At 35.9% G+C, this 21711-nt stretch overlaps 1 protein-coding gene across 1 annotated transcript; it reads left to right on the forward strand.

Annotated features, from left to right (window-relative positions):
* Positions 1–176: 176 nt before the first annotated feature.
* On the forward strand, positions 177–21646 carry LOC100366894 (protein downstream neighbor of Son-like). Its single transcript, XM_085505051.1, has 10 exons — positions 177–762; positions 1025–1114; positions 2199–2381; positions 4900–5021; positions 6811–6864; positions 8075–8253; positions 8633–8774; positions 9510–9653; positions 10364–10559; positions 20301–21646. Exons 1-10 carry the CDS (start codon positions 418–420, stop codon positions 20658–20660), a joined length of 1815 nt encoding a protein of 604 aa, XP_085361177.1. The 5' UTR covers positions 177–417; the 3' UTR covers positions 20661–21646.
* Positions 21647–21711: the final 65 nt, after the last annotated feature.

Genomic DNA, 21711 nt, shown 5'->3' on the forward strand with positions numbered 1-21711 from the left:
TCATCGATTAATCGAATCCAGACAATCAAATATTGCGACCGGAAATTTGAAGCATTTGAAATTTTTTTCGTGAAAACCACAACAAGATTCTCAGATATAATTTAATACGCGAAACCGTGAGCATTTTGAATGTCTGGGGAACGCAATCAATCAATTTATCCCTTCGGCAAAGTTCGGCAAATATCGGAACGCGGGAAGTTCGGATTGGAGTCTTCTTTGTTTTGCTGTGGGATAATTGCTGTTGTAGTTGCGTCTTTCCGGTGATTGCTGTTCGCTGTCTCACCGGATTCTCGTATCATCGAAGAGTGACGTGAAGTGTAAAGCTAATGTTGTGATTGTTTACATTCAGCTATCTGAAAAAATAGGATTGTTTTCAGTTTTCGTCCGATTTCGAAACCATAACTGACTAGAATCAAAATGGCAGACTGCGTCAGTTGCTCACCGAAATGGAAGAGACCGTCGGAAATTATGAAGATGCGACGAAAGAAGAAATCAAGTAACATGGATGTCAGGAGTCTAAGTTCCACCTTTAGTGTACTGAAACAAAAAAACTGCGATGCGAGCAATGAGGGAGAAAGGAAACAAGCGAAGAGGAGAAATCCGTTCGGATATCCCAGCGGGAAATCGCATCACGAATCACCAAGGAAGAAACCAAACCTGCCAACATCCAGCAATACAAGTAGCGGGGAAGAAAGTGGGAATAGTGAACCAGACAGTACTAAAAGACTGTTCAAAAGTTTAGATTCGTCTTCACCGTTCAAAGTATGATATTTCTTCTTTGTTTTTATCATTTATCCCGGTTGACGAAACAATAGACTGTTTACCAAATTCCTTTAATTGACTTCTAATTCTATTACTGACTTCCGTTATACTAAACAAGATCATAGTTCTTCATGGACGGGGATAGATCTTAACGTCCATGTCAATACACTTGCTGCAACCGACCCTGTTTTGATGCAAAGCGTTTACTACAACTTGAACGCCTTATTTTGTCAGTAAATATTTTTATTTTCTTGTTATTTAGATAACACCCCAAAAGTCACTGGACATGAGGATTTTTAAAGAAAATCACGAACAAGCAGAAAGGAAATCTGAAGTATTAAATCACAACACAGTGAGTACATTTTTGTTTGTTTCCAATATTAACATACATGCCACCTTGAATGCAAGTTGTCAGTCCACCTTGGTACAGTGATAAACACCTTTCATAAAGCCTGGGCTGCAAACTTCACACCATTATGTAATCTGAAGCCATAATTGTGTTATCTTTTGTTATTGGTGAAATGTTAATTCAATAGTGCTCTGTTCAGTTGCTATAGACTATTTATAATCTATTTGAAAGTTTGACAGGTAAACAGATTGACACATTTACAACTTGCATGAAAGTGTCATCTTAATCAACACATTTCTGTCATGCTTGAGTAAATGGCTTTTGTGAACATGATAACATGAATGACTATCAGTCCTCAAACTGTAATCGTTTTTCTAGTGGCCATTGGCCAACCATGAAAAATTTAGTAGTCAAGTGAAAATGTGTTAGTAGCTAGCATTTTTTACAAAAACTTCACAGAAAATCAACTATGTTAAAATTCAGATCACCAGGGTTTGACCGGACATCACACAAAGATGTTCGCTGATTCTGTTCTAAACTTTTTGGACTTCTGCATTCCCATGATGTATCTTTGGAAGGAAAAGATGTATAATTGATAATGATAAGGTTATTACAAGGATACCTCGAAGTATACACTCAGGCAATACGTCGTCTGAGAAAGTGTTGTTGCCTGCCAGATTTTGTTTAGATTGCCAAACGCTATGGTGACCAAAATGTCACAATCAGAGGACTGATTATGGAAGCTATACTATTACAGCATATTTGTCTTAAAATTGGCTTCTAAGGATATTTTGTCATAATGGCAACTAGTGTCATGGGACATTTCTAATTATTTGCAATATTTTGGGTGTAAAAAGGTAAATTTTATGAAAAAGCACTTGAGCCCTTTGTCTGGAAAATGATGGAACAAAATTTTGACATTTTGAAAAAAGCAAATTGCTGATGTGCGTGGTGCATCTGAATCACTATATGTATTACAGTTTCTTCAAAATGAACTGAATTTGAATAGGGAAAGTAATGAATATGTCTTGGTTTGGAAATGTGCAAAAAAATGTGTAAATTGAGACATTTTCTGTTTTCTTAATAGAAACCAGAAAGCAAATCTGAAACACACACAGAACTGCCAGTTGATTGGAGTGTCAGATCAAGAGTGAGATTTCTCTCTCCGGAATTATTTAACTGGTGCAATAATCTGAAAAGTACTGAAGAATCTATTGGAACAAGTGAATTTGTAAGATGCCAGGATACTCAACTGCCAGAAAATATACAAGTGAGTAATGGAATCTTCTTTGTTACTAACCTCAGAGTTGATAGCCAGCAGGGCCTCCAAGTTTAATTTATTACTCACCATGGTGATATAGTGGTTATCAGCATATGTCCATATGTATTTCCATACAGAGGAGCAATATTGCAGATAGAGCCATTCTCACTGTGTTATATACTGTGAAGACATTGGCCTACTGTAAAGTTGTCAGTTTTAAACTCTAGTTGATTAGGATGATGTATTGTTAAAGCAGTGTTCTCCCCAGGAATTTAAACCACTGTGGCGGCCTAATTTGCATAACATTTGCATATCATTTACATAATAATGGGAATTGACCAAAGCACATTTACACCCACACAATAAACAACATATATTTTTAAAAACAAAGTGGCAGATATTTATTTGCTTCACACAGTGTTATAAACACTTTTATTTTGGGCACTTTTGTAATATTAATGAGCTCCGTCACAGGGAAAATATTTTTTTTTAGAGTCAAAATATTACGTTTCACAATTTAGAAGAGTTTGAATTTAAAAATGAAACATTCTCGAAATGCAAATGCTGCAGACTAAAAAGAAACAAATAAATTGTAAAAGGTTAAATGAAACTCATTTGAAACGTTTGAGCCAGGATTATGTTCACCACGTTCATGATCTTATTTACTACAAAATTCTCCTTCAAAAAATCGATCATGTAGTTATTTGGCGGATTGTTGGTTATTATTCCGACCATCAGCTCCTAACGTTTACAATTACAGTAAATGAACGAACAAATAACACTTCCAAACGATCAAAGTTACGACGTGACATAACTTACTTCGCGATGTTTTACACCGGTTAGACCAATAATTCCTCTTACTCGGTCATGATGCCATGCAAAAATTAAAGACTTCTTTTTTTATATGAAAAAACGTAAAATTTGAGCTAGTTTTATCGGGAGAAATTATTTTTGATCACTCGATCACTTCGGTGAAAACACAGACCCGCCATGATAGTTATGACGCATTAGTTGACCGGCATGTGTCCTTTGACCCGGTGGGTCAAAAACGCCATTTACCAATCAAAATGCCGCATGGTATTGCCGGTAGAACCCGAAGTTTTCCGAATGATCGTGATCATAAAAATTACATTGCGGAAGTAAAGCGATGTCGTAGCATGATGTGTTGGTATGAATTTCAGATGAAAACTGCATGATGGTTTTCGAAAGAGGTTTTTAGAAATTTTTAAAAGGTAAAAAAAGTATTGAAAGAAGAGTTTTTACATAATTCACGATGATAACAGTTCAAATGTATTTTACCCAATAATGCAATAAACACGTTGTTTTTTTCTTGAGTAGCGTAAAACTGATCGTGAACTCCGATTTGCCCATGTTATATCGGGTGGAATTGATTTTGAAAGAATTTTAGCTTTCAAACTAAAGACTGCGTCTATCGTCAGAAAGTATTTACTTACAAAGAAAGAGGTGCTAATTTTACAAAATTGACTTGTATTGTTCAAAGCCGCTACCACATCACGCGACTATGTCTAATCTTTACAAGTTATTATCCACGACTGGCAGGATGCGTGTCGGTCGGTACGTAAGTATAATAACAATATGACAATAGTCGGAAGCGTTTCCGCGGTGGTCGCTAATTATGAGTGCCAGTCAGGCCGACCAGCGTGACGAGATCCCCCAATGAAAAGAAGCACTGTGGCGGTCTTGCTAATCACCGTGGCGGTGTCAGACCGGTGTGGCAGCAAATCGAAGCACTGTGGCGGGACCGCCACGCTGTTTACCTCCTGGGGAGAACACTGTTAAAGGCAGAAGTTCATGATGTCACAACATGGGCACTTGTGATGACTTTCCACTGTATAAGATATTCACTACAGTTTCATAAAATAATTGAGAACTTTCTTAGTTTCTAATGAGACACAGGTTTATTGATTATATAACATGCATAGTTTGTTGATTTCAGTGTAGTATATAAGGGCTCTGTTTCCAAGTATTTAAATTTAAATCAGCTCGCCTGACATTGTGGCATGTTATATTTTTAAATTAATTACCTAAAATCTGTATTTTAGGCATCAGGGTAGAGTGAAAGACCTTAATTTGTTTCTAAAATAGGTGTCACGAAATGTTGAAAAAGTACAGTCAATCAAAAATGACAAAAGTACTCAGTATATTTAATGTAATATATATTGGTTTTAATTTTGTTGGTAACAAAAAGTATAGTCACTTGTTTTACAAGTGAATAAATTTGTTTCCGTAGACAAATTGAGCTGTAATGTTGAAGAGATTTACCAATGTTGTAGTACAATGTTTTGATATTGATTTTTGTGGGAAAACTGCATGATTTTTTTAAATCAAGAAATTGGTAGTTTACTGAGCATTGAAGAATTAAATACTTTTTACAGTGATAACAGCTCATTTTACGTTATCAACCACCAGAATCCAATTATTTAATTATTTTCCCATGACTTCAGAAAACCCACTTCCTGTCCAATTCAATGTAGCTCATAAGAATTTTTTTTTATTTTTTTTGAAGGATTTAAGTAGTTCTGTCGAAACTCGATCACAATTCCAGCGATGCTTGATGACTTGGATGCATCCTTCAATTCCTTGGCTTAAATTGTTCCCAAGACTCAATGGTGAAATCAAACAAAGCAGGTAAGTAAACTTCTCAAATCACGATCACACGCATATTAATTACTTAACATGAAATCAGAGCTATGCAGAGTCCATATAGCGTTGGGAAAATCCTTTGAAAGTCTTTGGATTTTTTTCAGGTCTGGAAAGTCTTTGAGTTGTCTTTAAATTACAGGAAAAATCTTTGAAAAGTCTTAGTATAGTATAAAGCAACCCTGGAATATGTATTTAATACAGTCAAACCTGTGTTAACGACCACCTGTGCAGAGCGGCCACCTGCTCATAGTGACCACCTTAGTACAGTCCCTTCGCAATTTACACGTTAAAGACACTGGATATAGCGGCTACCTGTCCAACGCGACCAGCGACCACCCTATTGTAGACCTATTCACACTTTAACCTTTGTATAACGACCACCAACATTTCCATCAGACTGTCTCAGCAAAAAGACAATAGCTACTTGCGAATCGCTAACAGGAAAGTGGCCATATGTTACGTTCAGATTACCGAGTACGCAATCTTTAGGGCTAATAGACAAGGGTGACCATCGCTACTTGGTTTGTGAAGTTGCGAAAAAGTAAAAAAAAAAAAGTTGAATATCATCTGAATGTAACATCTGGAGACTGGAAAGATTTTAATAACAAAAAAAAACAGTTTCATTCAAAGTTTGAAATGAAAAAATAGTTTGTTTGTCGGTACTACCCCCGGTATACTATCGATCCCCAGCCGGCCAGCGGCACTTCTGTGGACTGTCTCACACATGAAGAGCAAATTCCCCCTGTCTCGAAAACAAGAAAAATGAACCAGTTTTATTAAATGAGAGATGTTTTATTTACCTTGTCGACATGAAATATCCAAACAAAATAATTAAACATTCGTTTATTTCGTTTTCATCGCGGGATTGCAAAATCCAACCTATTTTGGCCGCCATGTTGTTTGTTGTTGATCGTTATAAATTATGCCAATGAAGCTAGCACATGGGCAAAACGTATTGTTACTGAGGGGTCATCTCGGGGTTATTCTCAACGAAAGATGTTTTCTATTTTGATCCTCTTTTTTTATAAACGGTAATATCAATAATTCGCAATCGAGAAAATTCGTTTGGGCAGTTTTGACACGTCGATGCTTGCAACAAATAACTGTAAAATTGCGTGTACGATCACCGTGTTTCATTTCCGGTTCATTTGACTTTCTGATTCAACACCGAGAGTTGGAGCAATCGTTATGAGTTTGGTCAATTTTGTTTATTACCAATGCTTCTTCATTTTTAATGCTTGTTTGTTTTTTCAATCACGGCAACTTTGCTTGTGCATTTTGTCACAGTGTACAATCGCCAATACTAACGATGGGAGTGATTACCGCCTGTGATGGAATATGTGTAAGAGACTGGGGAATAAGACTGCTTGGCGAGAGTGTGAAAGTCCGAGCTGAAACGAAACGCCAATGCGGCCGATCGTTGACAATCATTTTTATGCATTAAATACACCAATGAATCCATGGGCAGAATCACTTGGCTTCAGTGAATTTACATGATATAATTTGTAGTAAAAAAGTAAAGCTGTAATTATCCAGATGAAAATGAGTGACTTTTATTAAAAAAGACCTATTCATTGTAGGTTTGTTTTTATGTATTGCTTATGATCTCCCTTAAAATTCCGGCCCTAATTAATATTCATGATTAAATGAATAAATTAGGCCACCTCCATATAAAGACCACCTGTCTATAAAGGACAGTTTGACTGTATATACTCCAGTTCTTCATTCAAGTTGACTTGCTTCTAAATATTGACATGTCTATTTTACATTACAGTAAAACATCTTTTGCTGTTGACCCAGACATACAAGCGTCTCTCATGTCAGACTGGTAAGTCAGCTGTGACTCATTTTTACCTTTCTACTCTTGTAATTCTTCCTTATATTTTAAGGTGACTTGTAGAAAAAAAATTTTTTTTCAGAATTTGTTGAAAATTTCATATACCTATTTCATACATAAATCCTAAGATGCCCTTCCAAATTTCAATGATTCTAAAGCATTATTTTTTTCCTCTTCATTTAACCTTTTGCGTGTCATTTTAGATAGACACTCTACATTTTAGACAGATACAGAAGAATTTCATTGAAAATTACCTAAATTAAAAAGTCTATGGCTACAGGCTCGCAAATGCTATTTTTCATTTTGATAAATTTTCTAGTCCGATAATTTCCATTTTCTGGCTATAACCCTGCATGTCACCAATATCAATATTTTTATATTTGGCTACAACATTATGCCACTTTCATCACAAATTATTCTCATGAAATAATCATCATTTACGAAGGTTGTAGTAAAATTCAAGATTGTCATGCTCGTTATACTTTCATCATGAGGTCATGCATGTACCATCAGATGCCAGAAATTGGAGTCACCAGAACATTTTTTGAGATACAAGAGTTTAGAATGTTATGGGAATTCGTCAAAATTGGCATTTTTATACTAGTTTCTATAGTGGAATTACTTTTTCATATCTCAAATTTATTATTATTATGAATGATATGAATCATAATATTGTGAAAACATTACATTTGTGTTTACATATTTAGTGAGTTTCCAGGGTGATAATAGTTTTTCATTAGATACAATGGAATTGTTTCCCAAAATGCATTGCATACATGTGTAATAACATGCTCAGTAGTGTAAAATTTGAATTTTGGTCAAACTGCCTTAATAACATGTTATAATCCACAGAAAGGTAAACATCATGAAAATGTATTGCTTATAAAGTGTTTATGACAGGAATGTATTTCAATTTGCTATGTGACTTTAAGTGGCTGTAAACAAGTTGGTTTCTAAAACTATTATGTTTTGTGAATGCCTAGACTCTTTCATATCATAGATGGTTTCAGTGTACCAAGGTTCAAACCCTGTATTGCATCAGTAGAAATTGAAGAGATTAATATTTTTGTTTACAAACCAGCATTGCAGTCGCGCATGAAGTACACTATTCTTCCGAGTTAATCAAGTACAAACATCGAGACAGCAGTCATGACATCATTAAATTGGCTCCATTGGTTAACTGTTATTATTTTTTTTGTAGGTCTGAGAGTTTCCATTCGGTGTTCCATATGCTGAGATCCAAATGCTGCCCATATTTTTACATATGTGGATGTCAGTTTACTGTGTTATTCAGAGCTGCTGGTGTTGGTGGAAACCCCCAAATATCTGCCCTTATATCACCCACAACAAGAGGACTGCGAGAAGCTCTCAAAAGTGAAGGTATATAACTAGTTTTTAGCAAAGTGGTACCACATTTTTAGCAAAAGGGTACCAAGTTTTTCAGCAAAGGGGTACCAAGTTTTTAGCAAAGGGGTACCATATTTTTTAGCAAGGGGTACCAAGTTTACAAATAGTTTCTTGGTGATTTACCTAGTTACCGTAAAATCTGTATTAGAAGCCGCATCCCCAATAGAAGTCGCATCCATTCTATTTGAATAATTGAGAACCAAAAGTTCATCATTTCTCATATGTGTAGATGCTCTAATAGAAGCCGCATCCCCTCTGTTGCATTGTACCATTTTAATAGAAGCCGCGGCTTCTAATACAGATTTTACAGTAGTAGCGGAAATTCTAACTGTCCCAAGTTTTTTTCTGACAGGAATAGACTTCAAGATGCCTTTGTCAACAGGCAGTGGACAGAGTCCCATTCATAATGATGAGAATAGAGAGAACAGAAATTCAGTGTCAAATCAAGATATGAATGGATCTATCACGGTAAATCATCCAGATGAAGTTGACAGGTATGTACTAGTGTGTAGGCTTGACATTTTTTATGACAACATTTTCATAATTCCAGCCTTGTGCACTTTTAGAGTATTTCTGTTCTTATATTAGCTAATTAGAGTTTTGCAAACTTAGTATGTGGGTGTATTTTTGGGGATTAGGCTCTTGAGTCAAAATATTAATATAATTATTAATACGCTGTGGTTTTGATTTGTGTTGTTTTTCACAAAACTTGCATAAAAATGCTAAAAACCATGAAAATGGCAATGTTGTATCCTATGGGGTAGATATCTTGTCTGAAAATATCATTCGGTGACATATAATAAAAAAAATGTTATAAGATGCATAATCTCTTGTCATAAATTATTAGAAGATTGTGGGGAATATTTATTTGTCATGAAATAATGCTTTTACATGGATTCTTCCTATGGAATTTTTTTTTTAAAAATGCCCATTTTTGAAATTTTGTTACACAATTTTTTTAAAATTCAATACTTGTACCTGGTAAAAACACTCAAATCTATAATTAAGTAGCACTTTCAAAACCAAAAATTGTGACATTTTCACTCTATTTTAATAGGTTGAATTACCTTTGAAAGATTTTAAAAACCCAAATCAACTTTAGGCACTTTTCACAAAATAAGACTACATACTTTTTTAAAATGTTTATTCATCAATTTTGAAACGATGTTGTTTATATATGTAGGGTTAAGTTAAAAAAGTTTTCATGATATCTTTAATTTCTTTTATAGTGACAATGAAGAAGGTTGTACAAAGACGAAGGAACAGGATGAGGATGACATTCTTGAGGATGATAGCGGAGCATCGTCATGGTTACAGAGTATGGGGCTGGATAAGAAGAGTTTTCCATCACTGGATCCTCATAAAGTGAAATTGTATCCTTTTGTCCTTGATGTAAACCCACTAGAAGTACTGTCAAATATCTAATTAAAGTTTGGTTTGGATGAATTCATTAACCCTTTTGAACACACACATTTTTACCACCAAGATTATGTATACTTTCATTTGTTTTTTGATAATATCTTTGTTGAGTTCAAATTTTCCTTTGCATGAGTGTCTTGAAAAAATTATTTTGTGATAGGTTTCTTGTTGGCACATTGATAGTTATAACACCAAAATCCTCTGGAAACAAATATTTTGACACGCAAAGATGAAAAAAGCACACAATATGAGAGTGATAATGAAAGTGATGATAATCTTCAACAGGTTACAAATCCATTTTTATCAGCTAAATATATATTATATGTACAATATCAATTTGTATCAACCCGATGTGAGATGTATTTAGAAAAGAATTCCAGCTTTGTGTGGCCTGTCAAGCAAGAAATACTATGCAGAACCAGATTGATGCGACTCGTGTCTTTGAAAATATTGTCTGATTACTGCTGGTGTACATTTAGGTCAGCTTGTTGCTCTAGAAAGAAGCCCCCTAAAAGAAAAGAAGTTCTCAAAGTGACATACTCTTAATGATATTCTTATGATTCTTGGAGCTGAAAAAAGTCCTTTTTGTGTTTTACCTTTTTCATTATATACTTTCAGATATCAGATATATAATAATTTTCTTTCCTTAATCTAATAAAATCAGACAGCGTGATAAAACTGTCAAGGTTGATCATCGTCCAGAGTCTTTGGTTCTTGTTGAAAATTTCAATACACAGGCTCTGTTCAATTTTCTGTTGAATAGCAAGAGCATTATAGCCATTTCCGGTCCTCATGCAGGTATACCACCTACTATTCTCTCACCTGTGGCATTCCATGGAGCAACGCTAAAAACTATGAAGGTAAAGTACTAGATTTACACTAAGTTGAATTGCTGTAGCTTTGGCTGATAGTTTCTGAAGAAATGCCATATTTGGGCTGTTAGAAGCGCATCTCATTTTTAAATTGCATTCACCATGTTTTCTCTTTTCATAGCGCAGGTAGTTATACAAATGACAGGTGTCTCGTCAATTTTAATGATACGATACATTGAATAAAGTTTGTTTTGTTTATATGTGCTTCTATTAGATATGTGCTTTCAATAGAGCAAACAAGGTATTTTTTTATCTGAAACATTGAAATGACTTTACTTTGACTGTTTTAAGCATGTGGGCAACAGAACAAATGCAGTATGCTAAATTTTCTAATTTAGCAAATATTAATTCAAGCTACTGTTGAATATAAATGTATGTGTCACAGTTACATAAGCTCCGCACATTGCTGATGTTAGTAACATTTTATAGAAAATTGCTTGGCAACAGTGTAAAATCAAAGAAAGCTTAGAAAAAACTGCCATGTGCTTGAGAGTATTGGAGACACATTAAATATAATTCGAAATTACTTAGCTGAAAATTAATTATGCAAATCAGAAAATTAATATGACCAGATTTGAGTGTAAAACTAATGAGGTCTGCGCAATGTAACAGAAAATCTATGTCTCCAAGTTTAATTGAAATGTGATTAGAACCAAAAAATTATGAATTATTATGCTTATTAGGGAATTAATATGAACAGATTTTTACCCCAAACTAATTAGGTTTGTACATTGTCCTAGAGCATCTTTGTACTAAGTTTCATTGAAATGGAATAATTAGTACCGTGAAAACTCCAAAATTTCGACCCCTCTAAAAATTCGTCCGCCTGTTTATTTGCCGGGTTTCGGTGTTTTATTTACCTCCAAATTTTCGACTCCACTAAAAATTGCCGACTCAGTCTTATTCGAAAATTGCGACCAGTTTTAGTTTTCCCCCAAACGAAAAAAAAAACGATGTGAGCGTTCAAAGTGGACCTTCCTCAAAGGCATGAATCCGGGTTTCTGATTGACTGAGAGATTTTTATTTTATTGGTAACGAAAATATATTCTAAATAAACGAAGTTTCAAATAAAAACGAACACAAAAATCTCGGCATGCTGCGTTTCTGAATTGTTGATTATTACTGTACTCAGTAGTGATTATAATAATGTACACAAAATAAATTTGTTGAATGGTTATGAAATACAAATAAAAGTCAACTTAGTTTCATCGTAAGCGAATGATTCCGGTCTCGTATAAACGTTTGATGCTGTAGGATATCCGCCATGTTCTCTTAGGGAACTGATCATTACCACCAAGCCGGTTTCCTGTGAGTCTCCTGCGGCATGCGTTTCTTTACCGTACCGGCCGCTGCTTTACCGTACCGGCCGCTGCTTTACCGTACCGGCCGCTGCTTTACCGTACCGGCCGGTTCTTTACCGTACCCGAAGGTCATTAGCCGTACCGACAAGGCCGTTACCGTACTGGCAGGAGGCAATTCACACTTCTGACAAGTTAATCTATGCATTGATTTTCCGGTTTACCGGTAAAATGCCGACCTGTTTAAATTTCAGTTTTATGCACAGGATCGCCAGAGAAAGCAAAACTGTAGAATTAATTTGAGTAGAATTTGTTTAGTTTGTAGTTATAGTCTGTTTATAAATCATTTTGTTCATGTTTGCTATGCGGTAGCTTTCGAGGTCAAATACACCACCAGGGCAATTTGTTGCGTCTTTTTATTTGTCAGAGATTAAACTTTACCATTATTATTGCATAATATTTACATTCAAGTTGCGCGTGATAATGCTACACATGATTTTTGTGAGACCATCTGAGCCGACAAAGTGGATTACAAAAATAACAGTTCCATGAAAGTGGCTATATTTGTGTATGATGAATCCTGAGTCGGTAGTTTTGGCATGTAACCTAATGGTTTTGGTTATTGTTACAAATGCACAGTGCAGACGTAATTTTGTTTTCATTGTTTCACTTGCAGACGAGATTTCTCGTCGCAACGCGTTTTATTAGTTTATTTCCAACGCGAGTGGTCGGCGCCTTTGATTGCGTTTAGTTTGTTCTTTCATTCGCAAAATCTATCGCTGGCACCGTTTATTTTGTTATGTCTCACAACTGAATGTCCAAGCTGACTTTGTATTGGCTGTAATTATATTTTTTTTTTGTAAAACAAAAAAAGTCCCGACCTTTCCAGTCTAAAACGTATTCTGCCCCAAACCAAACAGCCCTTTTCAGGGCCAATCACATGTTCTAAAAAGAGATGTACCGGCACACTTGCACACTCTGTTTTGTTATAATAAAGTTACATTGGGGATTGTTGGAAGGGATGTGTAAATATGTTTGGTCAATTCCATAAGCAAAATCACAAAATGAGGTCGAAAAGCAATGGAAAAAATGTTGACCTAAAGCAAAGTCAAATTCCGTTTTACGCACTTGAATTTTATCTGGACTACGTGCACGCGTTGCGCGTGTTATTGTCAACAAAGTATCAAAACAGATTTTCGAACGCCCAAGCCCGAATTTAAATACATGTGAGCTCGGCCAAGCGAGTCACGCTGACAGATTATGCAAGTATCATCGAATTCATGCGACAGGTTGAGACGTTTTATTCAACGTTGTGGGTAAGCTACGATTTAGGACTGTCGTTTTATAGCGTTACAGGCGATCATGAATATGTGAACAACACACATATATTGAAAAAAACACATGCGAAGAATTTCAGAAAGACTTTTTTATTTAATTTATTTATTTATTTGTATTTCGACGGTTGTCCGACTTTCTTTCCACTGTGTGAGCTACTGACAAATATAAACAAATAATTAAACCATCGAGTCCTCTAGTCGACTGGGACGTAACACTCTGTTGTACAAGTCCTAAAAAAAAATTCTTATTGTTTGCAAAATGCCCAATTAATTCATGCATGACTCACGGTTACCGGCAGGGCGCCGATCAGTTACCGGGGCTTTGTTTACCATGCATTCATTAAACGAAGGTGATAAATAGTCGGTATTGGTCCTATCAGTACGGTAATTGTCCAGCCGGTACAGTAAAGCACCGGCCGGTACGGTAACGCAGCGGTCGGTACGGTAACGCAACGGTCGGTACGGTAACGCAACGGTCGGTACGGTAAAGCAATGACCGGTACGGGAAAGCAATGACCGGTACGGGAAAGCAACGACCGGTACGGTAAACCGAGTCAAACTCACAGGAAACCGGCTGGGTGGTAATGATCAGTTCCCTTAGGTCAAATAGGTCAAATCGCTAATTAACCAATCAAAAAGCTGGATGATGCCAACGTGTTCAAATTACCATAGCTTATTTAAATATGTTAATGTTATTGAACGCAATGCGGAAGAGATTGATGTTGTAGTACGATATTTTGGCTTGGATTTTGATGCGAAAACGGCATGATTTTTTTTAAATAAAAAAATTAGTTGTTTTTAAAAAATAAACTGGTCATCTGAAGAATAATTTAACATTGTTCACAGTGATAACAGCTCATTCTCGAAAGGAAGCTTACCCGCTCACACTAGTCACGATAAAAATCATACACGTGTACTCTTGAATAGACAGACGTCAATGACTACTGTATTTTAGCAGGCAGGATTGATTGAAATGTCCGAAAAATGACGCCAAAATACACCTTAAAAGTCCCATTTTATTTTCTTAAATCCCATTTTATTTTTTAATCCAAGGGCGAATTTACGGCAGAATTTGGTCCCTCAAATAAGGGACACGTGAGCTTTGATTCTAACCGGATACATTGCACTGGGTCGGGGAGATCGTTTGCTAAACTTCCATGTATCTTTTGTCCAATGGGTACCTGTACTTCGAACATTCGCAAGTTTTCCTAGGTAGTGCGAGACAGCTTTGTCTTTTGACCTCTTAGTTTTGTGTTGACCTCTTCTCCGCGTCTTGATGTTTTGTTTTGCTTGTCATAATACTCACTGATTGATGACTTTGGTTAGATTTCGAGTTACAACTCGGCCACGACCTTTGCTTTTACCGTGAAACATGAGGAAGTTTACGTCAATTGACGGACATTGCATTTTTTAAAAACTAATGAAGCACACTGTCTATTATTCCCATTTTTTTTTGCTGATTTCTATTCTAAAAAATTCGACCGTCTGAAAATGCACCTTAATTTTGACTCTAAAAACACGTCACATTTCTAACACCAATTATTTAAAACCGGTCGAAATTTTGGAGTTTTTACGGTACTTTAGATATCAGTGTGAAAGCTTAAAATTGGTTAATTATGCAAATTAGGTAATTAATATGTACAGATTTTAACCCACAATTATTCGGGTCTGTCTATTGTCCTACAGCATCCATGTACATTCATTGATATGTGATGTATAGTACCTGAGATATCAGTGTGAAAGTTGGTTAATTATGCAAATTAGGTGATTAATATGCACAAATATTTACTGGAAACTAATTGGGTCTGCATAATTCTAGATTCATTGAAATGTGATGATTAGTACTTTAGATATCAGTAGAAAAGCTGAAAATTAATTATGCAAATTAGGTAATTAATATGCACAATTACAGTACTCATTCCGCCCAACCTCCCGCTTTTATCGCTTTTTTTCCGACCGCTTATCGCTTAATTTCCGACCGCTCGCTGCTTTCCGACCGGAAACCGACCGCTTTTTTTCCGCTCGCTCGCGTTCGCTTTTGTTCGCTCGCTCGCTCGCTTTTGTTCGCTCGCTCGCTCCTGCTATGACTGGCTTCAGAAACACCGTCCGCTTGCCAACCGACCGCTGGAGTAACAATGATCGTACATTGTATGTATAAACTTAAGTTTTTATTCGTAATAAATTTAGGTTTTAATGACGATTCAAAATACAACGCCTATTGCTTCTCTGTTTTGGAAAAAAGACGCCTTCAAATCACTTGACACATTGTAACGTTTGCTACGCAAGTCGAACTGTGACCTGTATTTACATATTTACGTCCTGGTGTGTGTAGTTCAAGCAGCTATATAACTGGTCAATCGCGATATTATTGAGTACTAGTATTTGTGTGTTGTGTGTGTGTGATTTTGACTAAATTTATTCCGAACGGCGCTCAAAATAATTTGACACTTTGTTATTTGCGAACGCAACTCACACTATGACTCTTACTCAATTTGCACAAGTAATACGAATGCTGTAGTTCAGAAAATCTATTGGTTAACTTTTGATCGTGTCTGGGTGCGCAAAACAAAACTGCACATATAATTATCGCATAGCTGAATTTCTACAAATCAATTGGACTTAAACTACTAGTATAATGACTGTGACGATTAATCGCTTGTCTGATTACATGTGACGACGAATTATTGGATTGGCAGCAGCCGGACGAAAAATGAAAGAGATCTCGGAACGGTTAATTTGTTGAGGAAAACAAAACAAACGCAGCCAGTGATACATTTTGAAAACAAAAATACAAAATAAACGCAATCAGAGGCGCCGACCACGCGCGTTGAAAATAAATAAAACATCTGTTTTAGTATGTTGTGACAGTCTCACCAAACTCTTTTACTCGCGCAATATAATTATGTTATTTCCCAAAGCACTTATATTTAATACATTGACGAAAAACACCGCAAGAAAAATGTAAATCAGACTTATAATTACTAGTAACTCTACTCGAACGCAATGTTGATCACTGTAAAAGTGGATAAATTCGAACCGTCATCAAATTCAAAATTCAAGCGATCTCGTTGAATGTCAAAAATAAACTCGATGTTTAGAAAGACAAAAACAACAACATATTAGAGTGCATAAAAGCTAGCAGCAAAGAACGAGAAGTGCATGTGGGAAAGCGATGAGTGAATTCGAGAAAAATTATGCTGATGTGAGAACAAGCCATATACCCGCGGAGTACTCGCTAAAACATCGAGAAAATGTGCCATTTCAAAGAGCACCCTTACAAATAATGTCTGCGATTGTGTGAACATGATAACGTGCAAACAAGGAACAGAGCTCAGGGTCCACCAAGGAAACTTAGCGATGACGCAGTTTTAGATGTATACGGCTGTTGAAAACAGAGACTCCTTCGATCTCATATAAGCAGGTTCACGTGGATGTATCATTTTCAACTTTTACCAACAACGCTATGATAATAAAGACATTGTGAAATTATTTTGTTTTTATGTAGAAAAATACAGTAATTTTACCAAGTAAAATCATATTTATTAAAATTGCAAGCTCCTACTAGTACAGCCGTACTACCACTTTCTAACGATGACCAAGCTCCGCCATTGCCACTGGAACCACCTCCAGAGAAACCACCACCACCATCACCACCGGTACCGCCACTATAAACAACACCTTATACTTGAGTCCAGTTCTTAGTTACCTATTCTCGTGTTACATGTAATATAACATTTAAATTATTTTCTGGAGTTTTAAATTGTGTTCATCGTTATAATTCGTATCAGGTGTTACTAGTAACATTATTTGAACTGATTCGAAATAATGAACAGATATAGTTAAACATTGTGTCTCCGTTGAGTAGACAATAATATTCAAGTTCTTGTTTAAAATTTTGTGCTTTACAAATATTTCATGTACTTTCTAAAATATTAAAAGATGAGTATGGCAAAATATACATGTTTCACATTGTATCAGTGTTAGCAGTCACGTACCCAGTGAGTTGATGTGTCTTGTTTTGACTCGCCGGCGCGCGGCTTTTTTTGTTGCCCTGATTATTGATACTTTTGGCGTCTTGTTTATACACAGCTGGGTTCTGCGCGTTGTTTATCACCAAGTGGGTACTTGTAGTAAACAGGACACTCAAACCGGAATAGTAGTAGTTTGTAATTTCATCCAGCTCCTTTCAGTCACGATTCAAGACAAATAAAAGGCACAAATATGGATAATATAGCAAATTATTTTTTTCTGTAATATTCGTGTGTAATCAGTAATTATGAAAAAAAATTATGGGTACATATGGAATACATTTCGTTATGAATTATTCTTAATATCAATTTCTAAATTATCTTGTCAAAATCAGGGTTTTTTTCAGGGTTTTTCCCCCAAAACGAAAGAATTTCATAATGTCGGGAACGAGAAGTTTTTTTGTTTGTTATTATTATTATTTATTGGGAACGGAAAGTCTTTATCGTAGTGCTTCGCCTCGGTTGACAATGAGCTTTTCGGGTCGCTAAAACTGTATGTGCACCTCTGTTGGGGTGAACATTTGTATTATTATACTGAATAAATCTTAGAACAGAAATGGTGGCACTCAATCATGGCAATCTTCCAGGTCATCGTTAGAAAGAATTTCGGAGGCAAATTTAATCTTGAAGGATTGCAGGAAATTGACCCTTAACGATTCATATTTATGAATTAATCGGGATTCAGGTACCATAGTGTTTGTAACAGAAAAAAAAGGTTTTCGCGGGGGATTTTTCATGCAAACATTGTGAATGGTTCCCCGACACTGATTCCTTTTTAACTTTCAATTTTTCTAAGACGCGGCAAACCCTGCTCATGACCGGAGACGTCGTCGAGATGCAGGTGCGATTCCTCTTAGCAACGCGTTCTATTTATTTCCAAAGCGTGTGGTCGGCGCCTTTGATTGCCTTTGATTGTTTTTTTTATTCACGTAATCTATCACTGGCAGCGTTTGTTTTGTCGCGTCTCACAACTTAATGTCCAAGCTGACTTTGTTTTGGCTGTAAGTGAACTACGTACAGCTCATGAAAGTATTTCGCCCAGAGTTCGCAAAAAACGGAATACCCTGCAAACTTTGAATCCTTTATTTTATAACGAGACATTGGGCGCAAAAATAAAAACCATAATTGTAATTCAACAAGTTTATGTAACGTGTTAGTCCGCTTGCCAGCCGCCTAGTTAAAAAACGCGATCTCAATTGATGTCGGCTTCGACAACTTCGGACAAGTAAGATGGGCGCTGGCCGACATTACATTTGCAAGTATTGTATTTGTTTGACGAATTTTACACTGCTGTCATTCTATAACAATCGATTGGTCGTTTTTTTTCAGTCTTACTATTCCTGCAGATATTCTTCAATTGTTATAGGTGCCATAGATTTACATATCTACAACTTGACCTGTGTTAAACCCAAACCATGCGTGCATGACAACCGTCACCCTATACACGGTTACTCAATGAATACCATACTCTACAGTAGACATTTTTAGCTCTCCACCAAAAATTGAATGGTTTATGGTGGACATTATTGCTACGCGTATGTATTATTACCAATTCTATATGGCCGTGTGATCCACCGTATTTTTTCAACGGTCGTTCTATAAATTTTTGATTGTATTTATTCTTATTTTAACATCATAAAAACAAAAATGACACACTTGTACATGAAACAGTAGGTAATGAACTGTAAATGCGGGCGGTTGCTCTGTCAGGCGAGCGAGTGAGCGAGCGATTGCGCGAGCGGATACTTCCGGATTTGCGCGGTCGAAAAAAAAGCGGAAATTGCGCGGTCGAATTGAACAAAGCGAGCGAAAAAAAAGCGATCGAAATCCGGAAGCGGGCGGGAGGCTGGGCGAAATGAGTACTGTATTTACCCTAAAACTAATCAGGTCTCTGCATAGTCCTAAAGGATCTATGTACCAAGTTTCATTGAAATGCGATGATTAGTACTTGAGATACCCGTGGAAAAGCTGAAAATTAACTAATTATGCAAATTAGGTGATTAATATGCACAAATATTTATCGAAAACAATCAATCTCTGCATAGTCCTTGAGTATGTAAGTACCAAGTTTCATTGAAATGTAATGCTAACTACTTATATCAAATGCTGAAAATTAATTAATTATGCGAATTAGGTAATTAATATGTACTGATATTACCATAAAAACTATCAGGTCTGTGCAGTGTCGTATGACATCTATGTACCAAGTTTCATTGAAATGTGATGATTAGTACTTGAGATATCAGTGGAAAAACCGAAAATTGACTAATCATTATGCAAATTAGGTAATTAGTATCCACGGATTATTACCAAAAACTAATCAAAACCTAGCATTAGTTCAGAGCATCTATGTACCAAGTTTCATCAAAATCCAATGAGTGGTTGTTTAGATATCAGTGGAACAGTCATGGAACCACTAAAAAATAGCTAATTATCATGCAAATTAGGTAATTAATATGCACGGATTTTTACCAAAAATTAATCAAATCTGCGCATATGTTCAGAGCATCTATGTACCAAGTTTCATCAAAATCCAATGAGTGGTTCTTCAGATATCAGTGGAACAGTCATAGAACAGCTAAAAATTAGCTAATTATCATGCAAATTAGGTAATTAACGAGCATGGATTTTTACCAAAACCTAATCAAATCTGCGCATTGGCCCAGAGCATCTATGCACCAAGTTTCATCAAAAACCGATGTATGGTTCTTGAGATAGCAGTGGAACAGTCGGACACACATACACACACACACACACACACACATACACACACACACACATACACACATACACACACACATACACACATACAGACACACATACACACATACAGACACACTAACTGCAAAGACTCCCATTTTGTGCTTCGCACATGGGAGTCAACAAATGTCAGCGTGCTGGACTGTAAACGCAGTGGACTGCTTCCTTTTTTTGTGTATAAAATGCAGAAAGACACTCTAGAGGGAGTGTGACTTGAGTTATACATAGATGATCCTTGTGCTTAAATGAGCAAGATTAAAATGGACTTAAGTCTCAAGTTCATAACATAATTATTATACCTTTTAGGTGAGGCATGGAATTATCAGGCAGCATCACAATGGGCAGATGAAGAACTTTGGAAACTTGGATATTACTGGACCGATTCTACCTCATAATGTTTCTGCGCTGTGTCGGCTGTTTGAGCAAACACAACACGAAGGGTTCACCGCCACTTGTAATGTTCATGAATCAAGCATGCCATTCAATGCCAATGTTACTGATAAATCAACAGTCAGTCAGGATAAATACTCACAAATTTTGCAAGATCTTGGAAGTTGTGGATTGTCATCAAAATGCCTGGAGAACTTCACACAGAGTAACGACTTTGGAAAAACAGCAATGAGAGAAATTGTGTGTAAAAATGGCTTATATTCGTGGAGTTTGTGAATGAATAAAAATTTTTAAATACTCTATAAAAGAGAGGGATAAGCAACCAAAGTGTTTCTTTAAGAAATCAACATGCCTTCAAATCTAAGATCTATTGTACAGTGTATATGCCTATATAACGTGAAATGGTTAAAAGTTAATGTTTCACAATACAGTACTGTCATGCATAAAACTTTTATTTTATTTTTTTGCAAATTGTCAATGCCGTGGATTTTAATATTTGTTATGACACAGAATCATGGTGTGATGCATAAACTGATGCAGTTATGTTTCTTTTTTTTTCAACCCTTCACTGGGAGCAAGACAATTATTATGTTCATAACTCTAACAATTCAGCATCTTCATTTGTTGTCAGCAAAAGTTGCAGCTTGTTGATCGTGCCATCAAGTTTCTAAAAGTCCCATTTTTGATTTTCAAATGTGTATTTTCCACCAGAAGTTCAGTCATCTGCCAATAATAGACTGTTATAAGTTTTTCATAATTTTTAATACCAGTTCAAAAACAGGGACTTCCATGTGCATCCATGCATAATAATATTATACATACATACATGCATGCATGCATGCATGCATGCACGCACGCACATCAATTTGTTTCACAATCAGATTCAATATGGCCAACTGGTGGCCATTTTGTTTTAATGAATGTGGTTCTAGTTCCAAATCTCTAACTTGCTTTGACTGATTATGTTGAAATTTTATATATTTCATTGGACATCATGTCATAGATATAGAGATTCAAAATTGCTAAATGATGGTCATTTTTGTGATAAAATATCGTCAAAACTGTACATTTTAAATTTAATAACTAGGAGTCTCTGACTGTGCCATGCATGGCTTAATTTACACTTGTAGCATTAGTGATTTCAATCATGTGTAATATAACAATAATTATTTAAAACAAAAGCTCACCTACCAGTATTGTATATTAGTTTTCTGGATTTGTAAATTTTGATTTTTATAAAAAAAAATGTGTAATGATTTTTATTCGCTTAGTAATATTTACAACTAGGAAGAAAAATTATTCTGGGATGCGGTTTACTGCATTCAAC

The sequence above is a fragment of the Saccoglossus kowalevskii genome, chromosome 11 (genome assembly GCF_978046115.1).
Source record: "Saccoglossus kowalevskii chromosome 11, keSacKowa6.1, whole genome shotgun sequence".
NCBI lineage: Eukaryota > Metazoa > Hemichordata > Enteropneusta > Harrimaniidae > Saccoglossus > Saccoglossus kowalevskii.